The 22,673-nt window shown below is 38.3% G+C and overlaps 1 protein-coding gene across 2 annotated transcripts in view; it reads right to left on the bottom strand.

Moving 5' to 3' along the window:
- AMN1 (antagonist of mitotic exit network 1 homolog) overlaps positions 1-22,673 on the bottom strand; it is a 79,292-nt gene that overhangs the window by 41,628 nt on the left and 14,991 nt on the right. For both annotated transcript variants that reach the window (XM_069585447.1, XM_069585448.1), the window contains exon 2: positions 81-213. In XM_069585447.1, coding sequence (XP_069441548.1) covers positions 81-213 — 133 coding nt within the window. The remainder of the gene's footprint in view (positions 1-80; positions 214-22,673) is intronic.

Below are 22,673 nucleotides of genomic sequence, written 5' to 3'. Positions count from 1 at the left end.
AAACATTGTTCCAAAAATCTGAAACGATAACTCAACAGTAAAATATAATAAGCTTGCTTTACAGTTGTATATTTTCTTACCTCACTTATGTTTGAATCTGTTATCTGCCCCTGCACGCTCATAATTTTGATGAGTCTATCTTTTATGTTGGGTGGCAAAGGCTTAATGTCTGTGATATATCTAGAAATATTCTTCATGAAGCACCAAAGGCATCTGAAATACAAACACAATATGGTAAATTACACTATACAGGTATTGACTCCTAATATTTGTTTAATGCATTTGTTAGTACTTAGTTCTTTCATAAACAAGAAAGAAAAAATGGGTGCACATTTTATATGAATATTTACAACCTAAGCTTGGTAAGATTCAAAAGCCTCAGTTATGAACAAGTTGCCCTTTTCCTCTACAACTTTTTCTCAGCATCCATCACTTACTAAAATGCATTCTGAATGACAAAAAATTTTTCTTAAGTCAGTCTCTCCAATTCCTAAGATACACAGTTACTACCAAGCTTTTAGTCACATACATTCCTAAGTAAACATTAAACTAGGGCCTATTAATTGACAAATTTTATGTGTTAATCCAACAAACTTGCTTTCACTATTTTTCCTAAAAATTGTACAGGTATAAGGACCAAGAAAGAACTGTAACCACAAAGATTCCACAAATAGTACAAATCAGAGAGATAATAAACTTACTGCCAGTATTACATATCACAGAGTCATTAAGGCAGGCAACAACCAAGACCCATACAACCAACATGCTTCATATTGATATGTGGCCTGAAAGTCCAACTATCTGAGATACTTGTATGTTAAATAAATACAAATCTTTCTTAGTTTCTGCCTACAAATACTTTCACATATACACACTTGAATTTTTTTAGTGCGGTCTTTTTTTCTTTTCTTCTTTTGGTTGCCTCTGCCTTTCTTTCTCCTATCTTTCCCCCTTCCATTAGTTTAGTTCCTCATGCTATTCCTTGTATATTCTTATTTTTCCTCTGTGCTTGTACACACACACACACACACACACACAAACACACACACACACATACACACACACATTCACTCACACATGTATCTATGTTCTCACACATACTTTTAAAAGTTAGGGTGGGGGTGGGGAGAGATTACTGTTTCTTAGAATGGCATCAGTGTATACTCACTTTTCTACAAACTCATTTAATAATAATTCTTTAAAGCATCAAGTATAGTTTTAATTCTCCTTTAGTGGCTAAATATTGTATTTCATAGTGTAGATGACTTAGTCATCCCCTATTGAGGAGCATTCCACTGTTTCTAGGATATAACATATGTTGTCAGATTATTTTCTTCATATTCCCATCAGCACTGTTGGAGAGTTCCTTTTCCTCTACATCGCTAAGCAATATATGTTATTGTTCATTTTATTTATTTATTTTTCCATTTATTTTCATTACGTCCATTTCCCAATCTCATCCCCTGGCTCTAGGAAATCATTCTAATGTCTAATGTGTATCCTTTTGTTATATGTATCCTTTTAACATGATTGTTCTATGGATGTATTTCTAATTTATGTGTGTGGTATTTGTCATAGATTTGTTTAGTTTTTCACTGAGCACTATTTTTATGATCTGCTTACTCTTAAATGTTTACAGATATCATGGGTGAAAACTAGTATCTCATTACTAATTTAATTATTTCTCTAATTGCTAGTAAGTTTAACATCTTTTTATAAACTTGCTGGCTATCTAGATATTCTTTCCTCAAAACAGTCTATTCATATCTTTTATCTATTTTGCTATGTTTTTTACTTAAATTTATGAGCTATTTTTGTGGTCAAATACATGACTGATTTTGTATGTGCTCTATAAATATTTGGAAAATGTGTACTTTCTATCTGAGAGTTCCAATGTTCTCTTTCTGTGTTTTATATATGTGTGCCTAAATATCTCTCTCCATGTATGTACATGTATGTGCACATAAATATATTATGTGTGTTAGTGTTAATCTCTCAGTCGTGTCCAACACTTTGCAACCCCATGGACTGTAGCCTACCAGACTCTTCTGTCCATGGGATTTTTCAGGGAAGAATACATTTCCTTCTCCAAGGGATCTTCCCAACCCATGGATTGAACCCAGGCCTCCAGTATTGCAGACAGGTTCTTTACCATCTGAGCCACTGTGTATGTGATTATTCATTGATTAGTATCATTTAATTCTTCTATGTTCTTATTCTTTCTACTAAATCTGTAGAATTCTTAGTTTACAATACTTGTACTTTTTAAAAAACAGTTATTTATTTGGCTGTGCTGGGTCTTAGTTGCATCATGTGGGATCTTAGTTCCCTGACCAGGGATGGAAGCCATGCCACTTGCAGTAAGAACATGGAGTCTTAACCACTGGACCACAGGGAAGTCCCTTACCTTTCATTTTTTGCTTAAAAATTCTCTTGTAATTGATTTTTATAACTGTCATGAGTTGCGCAGAATTTGAGAGTTGATCCTACTTACCAGTTTATGAGTTAGCTTTATTATCATTTTATGAATGCTGGCAGAAGAATGCTGGGTCAGTGAAAAACGACTTTATTACTCAGGATAAGAGCAGTAGCCAAGGAACTTCCCAGGATTCTTCCGTGGTTAAGAATCTGCCTGCCAATGCAGGGGACTGGGGTTCAAACCCTGGTCCAGGAATTAAGAACCCACATGCTGCTAAGCAACTTAACCCCATACTTCACAAGCACGAGCCTGTGCACCCTAGAGCTTGTGCTCCATAACAAGAGAAGCCACAGCAATGAGCAGAGTAACCCCTGGTCGCTGCAACTAGAGAAAGCCCATGGGCAGCAACAAAGACCCAGTTCAGTCAAAAATAAATAAATTTAAAAAAAGAAAAAGAGTAGTAGCTGGAGCTTCATGTTTGTGTTGGTTATCCATGCCCCAGGTCCTACAGTATAATGTAGGAAAGTTGGTCCAGATAGATGTTTACTCATGTAGTGTGTTGTATTACAAGACAGAAACACTGAGCTTGAGGGGGTTCACCATTTTTATAGCAACCGGAAGCAACACTGCTCTTTTTGGAAGGAGAAAATACTTCATCTCTCAAGGCTGTTTACTACAAATGCAACCTTGAGAAATGGCCTAGGTAATCAAGGCCCTGCATTCTTGGTATACCCAGCAAGAATGTGCAGGTCCATGGTGTCGCCTCTTCCAACAATCCACCCCAGTAAGTTCTTGGCTTAATTCAAATATTCATGGAAGTATGCCACTCTATCAGCTACTTTAATTTGACCAACAGAGGCTAAAACCTAATCTGTTCAATTTGTCTCTTAAAGCACTTAATTAAAGCTATTATCAATAGCCAACTCATTGGAAAAGACCCTGATCCAAGGAAATACTGAAAGCAAAGGAGAAAGGAGTGGCAGAGGATGAGGTAGTTAGATAGCATCACTGACTCGATGGACATGAAACTGAGCAAACTGTCAGAGATAGTGGAGGACAGAGGAGCCTGGTGTGCTACAGTCCACAGGGTCACAAAGAGTTGGATATATGACTTAGTGAGTGAACAGCTATCAACGTCATGGTCTTTATAGACTGGGACCTGGGGACTGGAGACCACGAAAAGAGGGACGCAGGGGACCCAAGTCTCGAGTGAAACAAGGGTGCTTTATTTGTGGCAGAGTGTGCTTATATATCCCCATACAAGGAAGCTTGAGGCAGCAAAAATAAAGTTGAGCAAAAATAGAACCAGGTGAATAATAATCGTCACAGGGCCAAAAGACAATCCATATCTGAGTAATAGGGATGTGACTGAATAGTTTAAAGTAAAAGGTCACTGAAGGGAATCCATGTATGTGCTGTCTCATGACCTCAGTCCTAAGAACTGCGTGCAGCTCTGTTCATTTGTTTTCCAGGAACTGATAAGGAACAGAGGGCCCTTGAGAAACAGCACACAAAGGAAGAAAACAATTTCTTTAAGTTGATTCCTTAAAGTTGAATGTCCCCTGACATATCAGTAGCACTCCAAGTAGCAGGATAAGGCCAACCTGCAGTGATGACCTCAAAAGTAACCGCTGGGCCCCAGATTCAGCTAACTGTGAAAAAGTGTGGCGTGGGGGAAGGTAACCAGTAGGTGTTATTTTCAACACACAGGATGTGGTCAAAGTCCAGTCTATCACCTCTTATGAAAGATACAAGGAAATTTAGGTGGTTATTTCAATGACTACATTTTTCTTTCCTAGGGCTTTTAATTTTTTTAAATTTATCTGTTATTTTATCTATATTCATCTCTTAAGAATAACTGTTGCTTTGTTTTTGAACATTTCCAATATATTTGTTTTAAAATATCTTTCAAGTTATTTTACTGTCCGAAGTTAATAAAGTGTCAATTGTCCTATTTTCTGTTGAGTCTCTTTCATGCTATTTTGTTCTTTAGGTACTTTGTAAATTTTGACTGTTAACACTTCTTCGGCAGAAGTAGTTTTGCGTGAGAATCCTGTGTTCTTGGTGTTGTGAAAGCAAACGTCATGGTGAAAGTCTGAGTTTTCCTCCACTTAAGGACACTGTCTTTGTCTGGTTGAATTGCAATAACAAAATGCCATGGATTGGATAGATCTGTTAAACAAAAGAACTTTAATTTTCACAGTTCTGGATGCTAGAAGGCTAAGATCAAAGTGCCAGCATGGTTGAGTTAGGGCTCTCTTCCTGACTCACATCTGGCACCTTCTCTATGTGTCCTCTTATGGTAGAAGGGGCTAGGGATTTCTCTGGAGCTTCTTTGTAAAGACACTAATCCAATTTGTAAGATTTTGAAATGGAGCAGGACTCTATCATCCTTACCCCTACCCCATGTCCTCTGTCTGCCTTTGGTCTGTGGAAAACCTTTAGTCAAAGAGAAAGTTTAATCAGAGAAGTGAGAAATGTGGAAAACAAAGAAAAACAGTCAAAAGAGACCAAATAATAATGTAGGCATTAAGCATAGTCAAGGACCTTTAGTTCTTTCTCAAGGCTACAGATAATATTCTGAGCCATATCCTGTGAACTGTTTTATAGATATTAAAACATAGGGGTGAAGAAGTTAACTACATAATGACCAGACTGTACCCATGAAATGAGCTGTCACAGTTCCTAGAACTGGCCTCAAAGAAACGGTAACAAATGGATTTTGGAACTGAAGATTAACCGTACATAAAACAACCAATAAAAACCAATTAAAAGACACTTGCTCCTTGGAAGAAAAGCTATGACAAACCTGCTGCTGCTGTTGCTAAGTCGCTTCAGTCGTGTCTGATTCTGCGACCCCATAGACGGCAGCCCACCAGGCTCTCCCGTCCCTGGGATTCTCCAGGCAAGAACACTGGAGTGGGTTGCCATTTCCTTCTCCAATGCATGAAAGTGAAAAGTGAAACTGAAGTCACTCAGTCGTGTCCGACTCTTAGCAGCCCCATGGACTGCAACCTACCAGGCTCCTCTGTCCATGGGATTTTCCAGGCAAGAGTACCGGAGTGGGATGCCATTGCCTTCTCCAATGACAAACCTAGACAGCATATTAAAAAGCAGAGATATTACTTTGCCAACTAAGGTCCATATATTCAAAGCTATGTTTTTTCAGGAGTCACGTATGGATGTGAGAACTGGACCATAAAGAAAGTTGAGTGCCAAAGAATTGATGCTTTTGAACTGTGGTGCTGGAGAAGACTCTTGAGCGTCCCTTGGGCTACAAGGAGATCCAACCAGTCTATCCAAAAGGAAATCAGTCCTGAATATTCATTGGAAGGACTGATGCTGAAGCTGAAACTCTGATACTTTGACCACCTGATGTAAAGAATTGACTTATTAGAGAAGACCCTGATGCTGGGAAAGATTGAAGGCAGGAGGAGAAGGGGACAACAGAGAATGAGATGATTAGATGGCATCACTGACTCGATGGACACGAATTTGAGCAAGCTTCAGGAGTTGGTGATGGACAGGGAAGCCTGGCATGCTGCAGTCCATGGGGTCACAAAGAGTCAGACATGACTGAGCGACTGGACTGAACTGAACTGAAAACAACCAAGATGACACTGGTCAGACCACTAATGACCAATTTGAGGATGACTGTCAGAGATGACTTCTGTTTCTCCGTGTAGCATCCCCCACTCCTGACTCTGTGTATAAAAGCTCTTACTCTCTGCTTCTTGGGGTGGGGAGTTGGCCTTTGGACATATGTTCAACCTCCCCACCAGTTGCCAGCATCTGAAATAAAGCAAACGTTTCTTTCCACCAACCCGGCCTGCTTACTGGATTTTGGGTGGTGAGCAGCCAGACCCTACACTTTTTGGTAACAGCTCCACCCTCATGATTTAAACACCTCCCAAAGGCTCCAGTTACTAAAGGCATCACCTTTATGGGTAGGATTGCAACATATGATACAAAAACATTTAGACCATAATAGGGCCTAATGAATATTCACAAATTCCAAAGCATAGTTAAATGGTATTTTTCCATCTGACGATATTAATAGTGAAAATTCAGACCATATACCTGTGCATAATAAAGGCATGAGACACTAGGTTTTAAACAGGAATTCTAGTTTTGACTGGGATTTTATATCCTTGCCATCAATGTGGGCTGCTCTTGGAAGAATGTGACTTGAAGTGAGGTGAGTGCAGAGTCAGCAGAGGTAGATTCTGAAGGTGGGCAGAAAGTCCTTCCTTGAAGGGTGATCTGGGTAACACATCTCCATGGATATCACTCTCACTTACCAAAACTATGTATCATTATGTTTCTACATTTTAAGTAATTCATATTTAATAGACTGCAAGGAGTAAGACTCATTGGAAAAGACTCTGATGCTGGGAGGGAATGGGGGCAGGAGAAGAAGGGGATGACAGAGGATGAGATGGCTTGGATGGCATCACCGACTTGATGGACGTGAGTTTGAGTGAACTCCAGGAGTTGGTGATGGACAGGGAGGCCTGGCGTGCTGTGATTCATGGGGTCGCAAAGAGTCGGACACGACTGAGCGACTGAACTGAACTGAAGGAATAAGAAGGGTGACAAGTTCAGACATTCTCAGCTCTCATTCTCTTCAACTCTGTTATGATGTTGAAATCAGATGCTCTACCATTAACAGAAATTTACGTCATTTATTCTAAAAGTTAAAAGCTTAGCAAAAAAGGATCATTTGTGGAGTAACTGCTTTATTAAGATATAACTGACATAACAGTGGGTTTTAGTGATTCTACAGAGTTGTGTATCCATCTACTGCTGCTACTGAGTCGCTTCAGTCGTGTCCGACTCTGTAAGACCCCATACGGCAGCCCATCAGGCTGGAAAAGACCCTGATGCTGGGAAAGACTGAAATCAGGAGGAGAAGGGGATGACAGAGGATGAGATGGTTGGATGGCATCACTGTCTCGATGGATATGAGTTTGAGCAAGCTCTGGGAGTTGGTGATGGACAGGGAAGCCTGGTGTGCTGCAGTCCATGGGGTCGCAGAGTCAAACACGACTGTCTGAACTGAACTGACACAAAGAAAATGAAAATAATAATTTGAAAAGGTATTTCCACTACCATGTTCATTGCAACTTTATTTACAATATTAAGATATGGAAATAACCTAAGTGTCCATCAATGAATAAATGTATAAAGAAATATGTGGCATATATACAATAGACTATCACTCAGCCATAAAAAAGAATTATATCCTGTCATTTGCAGCAACATGGACAGACCTAGAGAGCATTATGGTAAGTGAGATGACAGAGAAAGTCAGATACCATATGACTTCTCTTATTTGTGGAGTATGAAAACAAAACAAAACAGAAAACCTAAACAAAAGTTCATAGATGCAGAAAACAGACTGGTGGTTCTTGGAGGTGGAGGCTGGGGGTAGGGGTTAGGGAGAAATAGCTGAACTGTTTGGCTTTTTTTGGTTTAAAATTTTTAAAAATTATATTTCTAACTGCTATTTGTTTTTCAACTGGATGTTCTGATTAATTTTCCTGATAAGACACTCCTCCATAATTATCTAACGATATCACAATATTTCTGGTCAACAAAGTTAAAAACTTCAGAGTAATTTTTAACTCCTGTCTTTCTTTGTTCCCTTTATTCAAAACTGTTCACCATATCTCAGAGCCAGAGGCGGTGCTATTAAAATGCTGGCCCAGTGAAGAGATTATGAACTTAGGCAAGGATGTAAACCAAGCAGTTTACATCATGGAGAAGTCCCATTCCTCTGGACTAAACAGCGCACTTAGTAACAGCTGACTGCTGTTCTGGATCAAGTTCCTTACCTTGTTAGAAGGTAACAAAAACCAAGGTAACTCCAGAAATAGCTTGCTGAACAACTAGTCTGAACATATTTTGACTCCAAAAGGTTAGGAAGTATTATCTGAAAATATGGGCCTTAACATGGGAAACAATACTCCAATATGACAATGAAGGTCATGTAGTCAGTCTTTTTGTTTTAATTCAAAGTTTTGGATAATTTTTCTTCATATGTTCTCTTTTCATCTTTTTTCACTAAGCTCTATGTTTTCAAGTTCCATCCAAGTGAACACATACACATCTATTCTTTACTCTCCTAGCAACTGCATACTGGCACCTCTACCAGTGATGGACATTCCAGCTCTCTTTTACCAGAATGAATTTTGCAATGACCATCATCACATGTCTCTCGGTTTGGGCTCTTTCTACCTCTTCCCAAAATTTTAAAACAGTTTCCTGTCCCCTTATTCTTAGCTGCTCCCTAATTCGACTCTCTCTCTGCTCCCAGCATAGTTCCAAAACCTTCAATAACTTCCCACTGCTACATAAATTAAACACTCATTTCATTCTCGTGGCCAACATTCTGCTCCTAATTACCTGGCTTTATGTCTTACTATTCCACTATTGTATTTTCCAGCCAGACAGAAATACTACGTACTGTCTTCTCACATATTTCTAACTTTCCTGTTTGTCAGACTTTGTTCTTTTTACTTCCTCTTGAATGTACTTCCATTTGTTAATCCCTCTTTTTGTCATTACTCCACCTATATTATAGTTATCTATATACTTGTGCTAGTCCCATAAGACTATACCTCTTTCATGCTAGTTATTTCCAACTATCATTGGCATAGTGGTTCATATGCCACGTGTGTTTTTTAAATGCATACTTAACTGAATCTGTTGCTGTTCAGTCATTCAGTTGTGTCTGATTCTTTGCAATCCCATGAACTGCAGCATGCCAGGCTTCCCTGTCCTTCACTATCTCCACTGAATACTTAGGGTTGATTTCCTTTAGGAGTGACTGGTTTGATGACCTTTTTGTCAAAGGCACTCTCAAGGGTCTTCCCCAGCACCATAGTTCTAAAGCATCAATTCTCTGGTGCTCAGCCTTCTTTATGGTCCAACTCTCACATCCATATATGAACATGGGAAAACCATAGCTTTGACTATACGGACATTTGTCAGCAAAGTGGTGTCTCTGCTTTTTAATATGCTGTCTATATTTGTCATAGCTTTTCTTCCAAGGAGCAAGCATCTTTTAATTTCATGGCTGCAGTCACTGTCCACAGTGATTTTGGAACCCAAGAAAGTATAGTCTGTCACTGCTTCCACTGTTTTCCCATCTACCTGCCATGAAGTGATGTGACTGGGGGCTTCCCTGGTGGCTCAGCAGTAAAGAATCCATTTGCAATGCAGGAGCTGCAAGAGATATGGGTTCGATCCTTGGCTGGGTTTGATCCCCTGGAGGAGGGTACAGCAACCTACTCCAGTATTCTTGCCTGGAGAATCCGGTGGACAAAAAACCCTGATAGGCTACAGTCCATAGGGTCACAAAGAGTCAGACATGACTGAAGCAACTTAGCTGTATGCACAATGGGACTGGATGCATGATCTTAGTTTTTTGAATGTTGAGTTTTAAGCCAGCTTTTTCACTCTCCTCTTTCACCTTCAAGAGATTCTTTAGTTCTTCACTTTCTGCCATTAGGATGGTGTCATCTGCATATCTGAGGTTATTGATATTTCTTCCCATAATCGTGATTCCAGCTTGTGTTTCATCCAGCTTGGCATTTCAATGATGTACTCTCCACATCAGTTAAATGAGCACAGTGACTACAGCCTTGACATACTCATTTGGCAATTTTGAAACAGTCTATTGTTCCATGTCCAGTTCTAGCTGTTGCTTCTTGTCCTGCATACAAGTTTCTTGGAGGCAGGTAAGGTGATTTGGTATTTCTCTCTCTTTAAGAATTTTCCACAGTTTGTTGTGATCCACAGAGTCAAAGGTTTTGGTGTAGTCAGTGAAGCAGAAGTAAATGTTTTTCTGGAACCCTCTTGCTTTTTCTATGATCCAAAAGATGTTTGGCAATTTGATCTCTGGTTCCTCTGCCTTTTCTAAATATAACTTGTACATCTGGAAGTTCTCAGTGCACATGCTGTTGAAGCCTAGTTTGAAGGATTTTGAGCATTACCTTGCTAGCATGTGAAATGAGCCTAACTGTGGCGTAGTTTGAACATTCTTTGGCATTGCCTTTCTTTGAGATTGGAATGAAAACTGACCTATTCCAGTCCTGTGGTGACTTCTGAGTTTTTCGCAAATTTGCTGGCATATTGAGTGCAGCACTTTCACAGCATCATCTTTTAGGAATTGAAATATCTCAGCTGGAATTCCATCATCCCCACTAGCTTTGTTTGCAGTAACGCTTCCTAAAGCCCACTTGACTTCTTACTCCAGGATGTCTGACTGTAGGTAGTGACCACACCATTGTGGTTATCCATGTCATTAAGACCTTCTTTGTATAGTTCTTCTGCGTATTCTTGCACCTCTTTTTAATCTTTTCTGCTTCTGTGAGGTCATTGCTGTTTCTCTCCTTTATTGTGCCCATCTTTGCATGAAAGGTTCCCTTGGTATCTCTGGTTTTCTTGAAGAGATCTCTATTCTTTCCCATTCTAGTGTTTTCCTCTACTTCTTTGCATTCACTGTTCACTTAAGAAGGCTGTCTTATCTATCCTTGCTATTCTCTGAAACTCTGCATTCAGTTGGGTTTATCTTTCCCTTTTTCCTTTGCCTTTCACTTCTCTTCTTTTCTCAGCTATTTCTAAGGCCTCCTCAGACAACCACTTTGCCTTCTTGCATTTCTGTTTTTTTTTTTGGGGGGGGGGTGGTTCTGGTAGCCACCTCCTGTACAATGTTAGGAACCTCCATCCATTGTTCTTCAGGCACTCTGTCTATCAAATTTAATCCCTTGAATCTGTTAGTCACTTCCACTGTATAATCTTAAGGGATTTATTTAGGTCATACCTGAATGGTCTAGTGGTTTTCCCTACTTTCTTCAATTTAAGTCTGAATTTTGTAATAAGGAGTTCATGATCTGATCCATAGTCAGCTCCTGGTCTTGTTTTTGCTAACTGTATATAGCTTCTCCATCTTTGACTACAAAGAATATAATCCATCTGATTTTGGTATTGATCGTCTGGTGACCATCTACACATTGGTCATGTGTAGAGTCATCTCTTGTGTTGTTGGAAGAGGGTGCTTACCTGAATAGTAACTCCTAAAAATAAAAAACGATGCATACAAAGAGATGGAAGACTTGAATCTGCCCACAGAGGTTCAGAGGATCATTTGCATGGAACCCTCAAGGGACCTTAGAATAGAGTTCAGAACTAAGAGATAGGAACTAAGTCACATCTTAGGAAAAAAAGGTCAGGCCTTAGGTAACAAAGCCCTTGTTACACTGCTTTCCATGGTAGGTATGAAATAAGATTAATAACTAATATAAATGAATACTTACTATGTGCCAACCACTATTTCATGGAATTTACATGTACTGGCTTTTAATCTTCATAGCAGTTCAATAAGGCACGTAATATTACCATGATCTTTCATTTACAGATGAGAAAACTGAAATTCAGACAAGTTATATCATTTGCATAAGACTGTATAACTAGTAAATATTAAGTGTATGTATAGAACCCAGGTAGTCTGTTTTCCTAACTTCTACTCTTAACCTACTGTGTCTTTCAGTTCAGTTCAGTTCAGTCACTAAGTTGTATCCAACTATTAATGACCCTGTAGACTGCAGCATGCCAGGCTTCCCTGTCCTTCACCAACTCCCGGAGCTTGCTCAAACTCACATCCATCAAGTCAGTGATGCCATCCAATCATCACATCCTCTCTCGTCCTGCCTTTAATCTTTCTGAGCATCAGGGTCTTTTCCAATGAAGGCTCACTGTTCTTTGAATCAGGTGGCCAAAGTATTGGAGTTTCAGCTCCAGCACAAATCCTTCCCATGAATATTCAGGCCTGATTTCCTTTAGGATTGACTGGTTTGATCTCTTTGTTGTCCAAGGGACTCTCAAGAGTCTTCTCCAACACCACAGTTCAAAAGCATCAATTCTTCAGCACTCAGCTTTCTTTATAGTCCAACTTTCACATCCATACATGACTACTGGAAAAATCATAGTTTAGAGTACACTGACCTTTGTCAGTAAAGGAATATCTCCACTTTTTAATATGCTGTCTAGGTTGGCCACAGCTTTTCTTCCAAGGAGCAAGCATCTTTTCATTTCATGGCTGCAGTCACCATCTGCAGTGATTTTGGAGCCCCCAAAAATAAAGTTTGTCATTGTTTCCATTGTTTCTCTGTCTATTAGCCATCAAGTGATAGGACCAGATGCCATGATCTTAGTTCTATGAATGTTGAGTTTTAAGCCATCTTTTTCACTCTCCTCTTTCACTTTCATCAAAAGGCTTTTAAGTTCCTCTTCACTTTCTGCCATAAGGGTGATATCATCTGCATATATGAGGTTACTGATATTTCTCCCAACAATCCTGATTTTAGCTTGTGTTTCATCCAGCCCAGCATTTCACATGATACACTCTGCACAGAAGTTAAATAAGCAAAGTGAAAATATACAGCCTTGATGTACTCCTTTCCCAACTGGAAACAGTCCATTGGTCCATGTCTAGTTCTAATTGTTGCTTCTTGACCTGCATACAGATTTCTCAGGAGGCAGATAAAGTGGTCTGATATTCCTATCACTTGAAGAATTTTCCAGTTTGCTGTGATCCAAACAGTCAAAGGCTTTAGTGTAGTCAATGAAGCAGAAGTAGATGTTCTAGAATTCTCTTGCTTTTTCTATGATGCAATGGATGTTGGCAGTTTGATCTCTGGTTCCTCTGACTTTCCCAAATCCAGCTTGAACATCTGGAAGTTCTCAGTTCACATACTGCTGAAGCCTAGCATGGAGAATTTTGAGCATTACTTAGCTAGTGTGTGAGATGAATACAATTGTGCAGTAGTTTGAACATTCTTTGGCATTGCCTTCCTTTGGGATTAGAATGAAAACTGACCTTTTCCAGTCCTATGGCCATTGCTGAGTTATCCATATTTGCTTGCATATTAAGTGTAGCACTTTCACAGTATCATCTTTTAGGATTTGAAATAGTTCAGCTGGAATTTCACCACCTCCACTAGCTTTGTTCATAGTAATGCTTCCTAAGGCCCTTTTGACTTTGCACTCCAGGATGTCTGGCTCTAGGTTAGCGACCACACCACCGTGGTTATCTGAGTCATGAAGATCTTTTTTTGTATAGTTCTTCTGTGTATTTTTGCCACCTCTTTTTAATATGTTCTGCTTCTGTTAAGTCCTTGCTCTTTCTCTCCTTCATTGAGCCCATCTTTGCATGCAATGTTCCCTTGGTATCTCTAATTTTCTTGAAGAGATTTCTAGTCTTTCCCAATCTATCGTTTTCCTCTATTTCTTCGTATTGATCACTTAAGAAGGCTTTCTTAATCTCCTTGCTATTCTTTGAAATTCTGCATTCAGATGGATATATCTTTCCTCTTCTCCTTTGCCTTTCGATTCTCTTCTTTTCCCAGCTATTTGTAAGGCCTTCTCAGACTACCATTTTGCCTTTTTGCATTTCTTTTTCTTGGGGATGATTTTGATCATAGCCTCTGGTACAAGGATACAAACCTTCATCCATAGTCCTTTAGGCACTCTATCTACCGGATCTAATCTCTTGAATCTATTTGCCACTTCCACATATAATTATAATTGTATAAACTGGGCATTGTTTTCACTTTGCCTCAGCCTCTTCATTCTTTCTGGAGGTATTTCTCCACTCTTCTCCAGTAGAATATTGGGCACCTACTGACCTGGGGAGCTCATCTTTCCATGTCATATCTTATTGCCTTTTCATACTGTTCATGGGGTTCTCAAGGCAAGAATACTGAAGTAGTTTGCCATTCCCTTCTCCAGTGGACCACGTCTTGTCAGAATTCTCCCCCATGACCCATCCGTCTTGGGTGGCCCTACACATCATGGCTCACTTTCACTGAGTTAGACAGGACTATGATCCAAGTTTGGTTAGTTTTCTGTAATTGTGGTTTCCATTTTGTCTGCCCTCTGAAGGATAAAGATAAGAGGCTTGTGAAGCTTCCTGATGGGAAGGCCTGGCTGTGGGGGAATGTGGGTCTTGCTCTGATGGGCTATGCTCAATAAATCTTTAATCCAATTTTCTGTTGATGGGTGGGGCTGTGTTTCCTCCCTGTAGTTTGGTCTTAGGCCAAACTATGGTATGGGGATGGTGACCTTCTTCAAAAGGGCTTATGCCAGGACTGTTTTATTTAGTGCTCCTTACCCCATGGCCGGCCACTGTTGATCCACGTCTCCCCCAGAGACTCCTGGACACTCACAGGCAAGTTTGGCTCAGTCTCTATTTGGGTCACTGCTCCTTTCTTCTGGGTCCTGGTGCACACTAGGTTTTGTTTGTGCCCTCCAAGAGTGTTGCCCCAGTCCTGTGGAAGTTCTGTAATCAAATCCCACTGGCCTTCAAAGTCAAATTCCCTGGGGGTTCTCAGTCCCTTTACTGGATCCCCAGTTGGGAAATATGTTGTGGCCCTAGAACTTTTGCAACAGTGTGAGAAATTCTTTGGTGTAACTGTTCTCCTGTTTGTGGGTTATCAACTCAGTGGTTCTATGGTGGGGCTCACACGCCATCCCTCCCAGGTCTGCTGCAGCCAGAGTCCCTGTCCTCACAGGAGGCCACTGCTGACCCATGCCCCCACAGGAGACAAACACTCAAAGGCAGGTCTGGCTCAGTCTCTTGTGGGGTCCCTGAGTCCTGGTGCGAATGTCTTGTTTGAGCCCTCTGAGCTCTCTGGTGGGTATGGGGTGTGATTCAAAACATGATTTCGCCCCTCCTACTGTCTTGTTGGGGCTTATCCTTTGCCCCTGGACATGCGGTATCTTTTTTTGGTGGGATCCAACATTCTTCTGTCAATGGTTGTTCAGCTATTAGTTGCAACTTTGGAGTTCTCATAGAAGAAGATGAGTGCATGTCCTTTTACTCTGCCATCTTTCTGGTAGCTTTTGCTTATCAAGTTCTTTGCTTTCCTTGAACTTGACTGTAACTGTTTTGACTTGTGGATTTCTTTGTACTGGTTTTGTCTTACTCCTGGCTTGTTTTTACTTTTGTGAAGCCTGAAGCTGATGCCATGGATGAAGGCTGAGGCATTGGTGGGTGGAGGAGACCTCTGCCACCTCCATGGGCCTTGGGAAACCTCTGAAGTGCCCCAAGAACCCTTTGATGGGCCATGGCTGCTCGGCTTTCTCAGATGCCGAACCACTCTGTCTTTACTGACAGTAAAGATATTCTGTTTGGATGAAGTATAAAAACTATACCAAGAACTAAACCAAGATACTTTATTCAGGACTCTATGCAAGTCTGAGTCTACATAAAGGAGAATCAATAGATTTTTCTTTTATGAAAAGTGACTGTGGACTGAGGGCCAGAAGTTTATGAGATATAACATAAATGTCAAATCCTACTCTTTTAGAAGGCATTTGGTAGATTAAAGCAATTGTTCTTCTCAATCTTAACTTTTTTTGTGGCAATATTAATAGACTGAAAGCTCCTGGAGATAAACAATTTCCTTTATAACTGCAATTTCCAGCACAATTTCTGGTGTAAAATAATTAATAGTAACAATAACTAGCATTTAGTATATATTTCTTGCTGCTGCTACTGCTGTTTAAGTCGCTTCAGTCGTGTCCGACTCTGTGCGACCCCATAGACGGCAGCCCACCAGGCACCCCTGTCCCTGGGATTCTCCAGGCAAGAACACTGGATTGTCATTTCCTTCTCCAATGCATGAAAGTGAAAAGTGAAAGTGAAGTCGCTCAGTCCTGTTTGATTCTTAGTGACCCCATGGACTGCAGCCTACCAGGCTCCTCCGCCCATGGGATTTTCCAGGCAAGAGTACTGGAGTGGGGTGCCATCACCTTCTCTGATATATTACTTGCTAGTGTTAAAATAAAATGGAAACTAAGCTTGCAAATCCTCCAAGAAAACAAAACCAGCTAGGCTACATAAGTGAAACTCTAGATTATTTCATGAACTTAAGCAAAAGTTAACTTAGACTATTTCTTATATATGCTTCTGATAACAATAGGTAAAACTTAAATCATCTTCCAAAATAGTATAAGATAAACATTTTTAACCAAATTCCTGTCATCTGTAAACTTCCACTGTAATAGCCAATCATTGTAAATGTTAAATGACTTCCTCATTCTCACTTTATAAATCATCCTGTAACTACATAACTCTGAACTTCTAACCACTTTCAGTTGAAGTCTCTGTTCATGAATAGCTTCTTCCCCATTCAAAAAAATATTCATAACAAATAAATCTCTCTTTATTTTCTTCTGACAGTTTTTGGTGTCAGAAGTGGGACCTATAGACAACCCCTAATTAGTCAAGGGCGTAGTGAGTAAACAAGTACCAGTACTAATAGAGTTCATTATGCTCACTATTTTCTCACTGACCATGGAGTTTCATGGTAAATCTCTCTTGGATCCAAGCATCACTACCTTTTGTGTTGAGCTCTCCAATTTTACTAAGAACTGTTACTGAAACTTTTTGGTAAGTACCCAACCCTGTTCAAAAAGTGGGGGGTTGGGAGGAGTAATCCCCTGGTTTCAGAATAGCTGTTCAAAAACCGTACCCTTCAGAGTTAAGATGTCCTAGAGAATCTAAGGTGAAGATGGGTTCTACCTGGTCCAAATCACAGACCAATATCTTGAGACTTTTTGAAAAAATAGGTGAACTTTATGAAGGATAACTGGATTCACAGTAGCCACTTTGGGGAATCTTTAATTTAGATATGATAGTCCATCTTAGTGACACCCTTAAAAAAAGAATATCCCAAACTTCTCAGAGACAATGGTAGGCAAAAACTTCTAAAAGACAAAATGACCCCAAAAATAGCTTCCTTAAAAGAATCATTACAGCACACAGACAGAAAAATTTTGGTAAAACTCTGGCCATAAGCAGGTAACCTTAATTTATTCCATCTGTCAGAAACAATTTGGATTCAGCTATTTTTTTTAAAAAAGCTTTATACTATTGTACCTGATGCATGGCTAAATTTTTAAAATGAAAGTTATATGATCTGTGTCTATTTATGCATATAGATGCATGCATACACAAATTCATGTATGTTATGTGAAAATTTTTAAAAAGCTCTATTTAATCTACTTAAAGGAAAATAAGCACTTATGTAAATTATAGAGACTAACCCACATGTTTTTCAAGTTTGTATTATCTGGAATAAACTTTGCTAAATAAAAGCCAACTTAAATGTGTCAGTTTAATAAAACAGGCTTGTCCTCAGGGTTGTCAATATTAAATATAATGTGAACACACAACCATTTCTACCAAGGTAATAGTCAAAGAAGTTTGTGCTATTTCTATGCTATAAAATTTGTCAGCAAGAAAAACAATATAAGATGATTATTAGCTGTTTAATGTTTAAGGCCAAGCATACTTATTAAAAACAAGTAGATTAAATAGATGTAAGATAAAAGTTTATACTAAGTTAAATTAAATGATGGATATTCATTACCTATCATAGCTTTTCTAGACCAATTCTAAATATGATAATATACTGAAACATTAATTTTTACCTACTCTTGGCTTTTTAATTTTTACAATTGCTTTATTTTTTAATTTTTAAAAAATATTTATTATTATTATTTTATTTTTAGTTATGTTGGATCTTAGTTGCAATACTTGGGATCTTGCTGGTGGCACAAAGGCTCTTCATTGCAGTGTGAGGGCTTCTCTCTAGTTGTGGTCTGCAAGATTAATTTCCCTGCAGCACATGGAATCTTAGTTTCCCAACGAGGGATTGAACTCAACTCCCCTGAATTGGGAGGCAGATTCTTAACCACTCGACAACTGGAGAAGTCTCTACTGAGGTTGAGTAATAAACATGCCTCTTGCAGATTGAAAAAATTACACAATAGAAAATGTGAACAGGCCAGTTATGAATCTGAATTAAATTGAATCAGTAATTTAAAAATCTCCCAACAAACAAAACTTCAGGACCAGATGGCTTTATAAGTGAATTCTACCATAAATTTAGGAAAAAAGTTAACAAGTTTATTTGTTTCTCCCAAATAAATCCAAAAAATTGCAGACCAAGGAACACTTCCAAACTCATTCTGTGAGTGAATATCATCAATCTGATACCCAAACCAGACAAAAATATCACAAAAAAGAAAATTACAGGCCAACATCACTGATGAACATAAATGTGAAAATCCTCATCAAAATATTAGCAAGCTGAATTCAATAGTACATTAAAAGAGTCATCAGGGATGGGATGAATCAATCTCATCCTTGAATAGTTCAATATCCACAAAGAAATCAATGAGTTATACCACATTAACATACTGAAGAAAAATATCATCATCTCAATAAATGTATAAAAACTTTTGACAAAATTCAACATCTATTTATGATAAAAACTCTCAACAAAGTTGGTATAGAAGTAATGTACCATGACATAATAAAGGCCATATATGACAAGCCCACATCTAACAATCATATTCAACAGTGAAAAGTTGAAGGCAATTCCTCTAAGACAAGGAACGAGACAAGGATACCACTCTCACCAATTCTATTCAATGTAGTATTGTAAGTCCGAGCCACAGCAATCAGAAAAGAAAAAGAAATAAAAGGAATCAACATAAGAAGGGAAGAATTAAAACCATCACTGTTTGCAGATGACATGGTACTACACATAGAAAATCCCAACACCACCATCTAAAACACCATATTTGATCAGTGAATTCAGTAAACTTGTAGGATACGATATACAGAAATCTGCTGCATTTCTGTATATTAACAATGAACTATCAGACAGAGGAATTAAAAAAAACAATCCCATGTTCAACTACATCAAAAAGAATAAAATACCTAGGAATAAATATAACTAAGGAGGTAAAAGATCTGTACTTAGAAAACTATAAAGCACTGATGAAAGAAATTGAAGATGATACAAATAGATGAAAAGATATACTGTTTTCATGAACTGAAAGAATTAATATTGTTGCAATGATCATACTACTCAAGGCCATCTACAGATTCTATGCAATTCCTATCAAAACACCACTGGCATTTTACAGAGAACTAGAAAAAATAATCTGACAATCTGTATGGAAACACAAAAGACCCCTCAACAGCCAAAACAACCTTGAGTAAGAAGGACACAGATGGAAGCATCATGCTTCCTGATTTCATACTATACTACAAAGCTACAGAAATCAAAACAGTATTGTACTGGCACAAAAGCAGACACATTAGGTTAAATGGAGCAGAATACAAAGTCCAGAAATAAACATTTTTGGTCAGTTAAACTATGACATAGGGGCAAGAACATACAATGAGGAAAAGACTCTCTTCAATAAGCATTCCTGGGAAAATTGAACAGTTACATTTAAAGAAATAAAATTAGAACATTTCTCATATCATATGTAAAAATAAACTCAAACTGGGTTAAAGACTTCAATGAAAGGCCTGAAACCATAAAAATCCTAGAATAAAAACATAGGTAGTTAAGCTCTCTGACACTGGTCCTAGCAATACTTGTAGGGTTATTTCTCCTCAGGCAAGGGAAACAAAAGCAAACATAAACAAATGAGACTAAATTAAACTAAAAAGGTTTTGCAGAGTGAAGGAAACTATCAACAAAACAAAAGGCCACCTAGTGAATATAAAGATATTTGCAAACAATATAACTGATAAGGGGTTAATATCCAAAATATACAAAGAATTCACACATCTCAACATTAAAAAACAAACAACTTACAAAATGAGCAGAGGACCGGAATAGATACATTTCTAAAGAAGACACACAGATGGCCAAGAGGCACCTGAAGAGATGATCATTTCACTAATCATCAAGGAAATACAAATCAAAACCATGAGATATCAACTCACACCTGTTAGAATGGACATTATCAAAAAGAGAAGTAACAAGTGTTGACAAGGATGTGAAGAAAAGGGAAGCCCTGTGCACTGCTGGTGAGAATGTAAATTGGTGCAGCCACTATAGAAAACAGTATGGAGATTCCTCAAAATGTTAAAAATAGAACCACCATGTGGTTCCCACTCTTAAGTATTTATCTTTAGAAAACAAAAACTAAAAAGATATATACTACACTACGTTCAATGCAGCATTACTTATAATAAAGATATGGATGCAACCTAAGCACTCATCAAGAGATGAATGGATAAAAATGTGATATATATTACAAAATGGACTATTACTCAGCCATTAAAAAGAATGAAATATAGCCATTTGCGACAATATGAATGGGCCTAGAAGGCATGATGCTTAAGTGAGACAAGTCAGACAAAGATAAATACTATGCAATTTCACTTATATATGAAATCTAAAAGACAAAACTGAACATAACAAAACAGATATAGCTACAGATATAGAGAACAAACAGATGGCTGCCAGAGGGGAGGGGATGGGGTGAGGAAGAAATAGATGAGGGGGATTAAGAGGTATAAACCTCTAGTTTAAAAATAAATGAGTCATGGGTATGAAATACATAGTATATAAAATATAATCAATAACTATAAAATATCTTTATATGGTGAGATATTATAACTAGATTTATTGTGGTTATTACTTTGAAATGTGTAGAAATACTGAATCACTATTTTGTGTAACAGGAACTAATACAGTGTTGTAGGACAAGTATACTTTAAAAACAAAAAACAAATTTATAGAAAGATATCAGATTTGTGATTACCAGAAGCAGGGAGAATTGAATGAAGGCATTAATCTTTAAGGTACAAACTTGCAGTTATAGGACAAATAGGTGCTAGGGATGGAATGTACAACATGGCAAATACAATTAACACTGTATGTCACACATAAAAGTTGTTATGAGAATAATTCCTAAGAGTTCTCATCATGAGAAAAATCTTTTTTTTTCTATTTTATTTTGTATCTATATAAGATGACAGATAATTCACTGAACTTACTGTATATGTCAGTCAAGTCATTATGCAGTATATTTCAAACTTACACAGTGCTGCATGGCAATTATTTCTTAATGAAACTGTGAGAAAAAGTTGTACTGTAAAAAAAAAAGTCTCTAAAAATATGTTTTGTAATTATGTATTCATGAAGTTCCTAATCTACTACAGGATGCTGCTATATGATAGACAGTTCAACAACTGCATACTTCTGAGTTTCCACTGGAAAATAAATGTTAATAAAAGTTAAATTTAATAATCATATATAAAAATAAATACTAGAAACAAAAATGAAAGAAAACAACTTTGTATACAAGATATGAGAGAGAAATGGGATGTATTTCTATATGAAAGTGAAAGTCGATCAGTTGTGTCCAACTCTTTGAGACCCCACCGATGGTGGCCTGCCAGGCTCCTCCGTCCATGGAATTCTCCAGGCCAGACTGGAGTGGGTAGCTGCTTCCTTCTCCAGGGGATCTTCCTGACCAAGAAATCAAACCCAGGTCTCCTGTACTGCAGGCAGATTCTTTACCAATGGAGCCACCAGGGAAGCCCCAAAAGACTGGAGTAGGTAGCCTATCCCTTCTCCAGGGCATCTTCCTGACCCAGGAATTGAACTGGGGTCTCCCCATCACAGGTGGATTCTTTACAAACTGAGCTATCAGGAAAGAATATGTAAAGAATACAGGTTGTGTTTTTGTTATGGAAAGAAAGGGAGTAATTTTATATAGTAACTTTGTAAAGTAAAATTACTGATTACTCCAAAATGAGCAAAAGGACTAATACAAAGTCTAAATGAATATAGAAAGTTGCTTGTTTATAAATTTTATGTTGAAAGGTGGAATTTAGCTAAACTTAAATAGATTTACTTATAAGAGTTTTTAAAATGAGCTCAGTAATAAACTGATACAAATTGGAGGTACCCTGCCCCCTGTGTTAAAAAGTAGATTACTGATCTACTCTTAATATTATAAAAGGTTTTTCTTTACCTTTTGTGTAATCTATCTAGAAACTAAAGATTCTGGGGGGCAGTCCTAAGATGGTGGAGGAACAGGATGGGGAGACCACTTTCTCCCCAACAAATTTATCAAAAGAATATTTAAACGCTGAGTGAACTCCACAAAACAACTTCTGAATGCCGGCAGAGGATATCAGGCACCTACTGTCTTTGAAAGGAGGTAGGAAAAAATATAAAAGACAAAAAGAGAGACAAAAGAGGTAGGGATGGGAGCTCCGTCCCGGGAAGGGAGTCTTAAAAAGAGAGAAGTTTCCAAACACCAGGAAACACTCTCACTGCCGAGTCTGTGGCGAACCTTGGAACCACAGAGGGCAACATAACTGGGAGGAAAAATAAATAAATAATTAAAACCCACAGAT

The sequence above is a fragment of the Ovis canadensis genome, chromosome 3 (genome assembly GCF_042477335.2).
Source record: "Ovis canadensis isolate MfBH-ARS-UI-01 breed Bighorn chromosome 3, ARS-UI_OviCan_v2, whole genome shotgun sequence".
Lineage (NCBI taxonomy): Eukaryota > Metazoa > Chordata > Mammalia > Artiodactyla > Bovidae > Ovis > Ovis canadensis.
The sequence above is the reverse complement of the archived record's forward strand: the minus strand, read 5'-3'. Positions and strand labels throughout refer to the sequence as shown.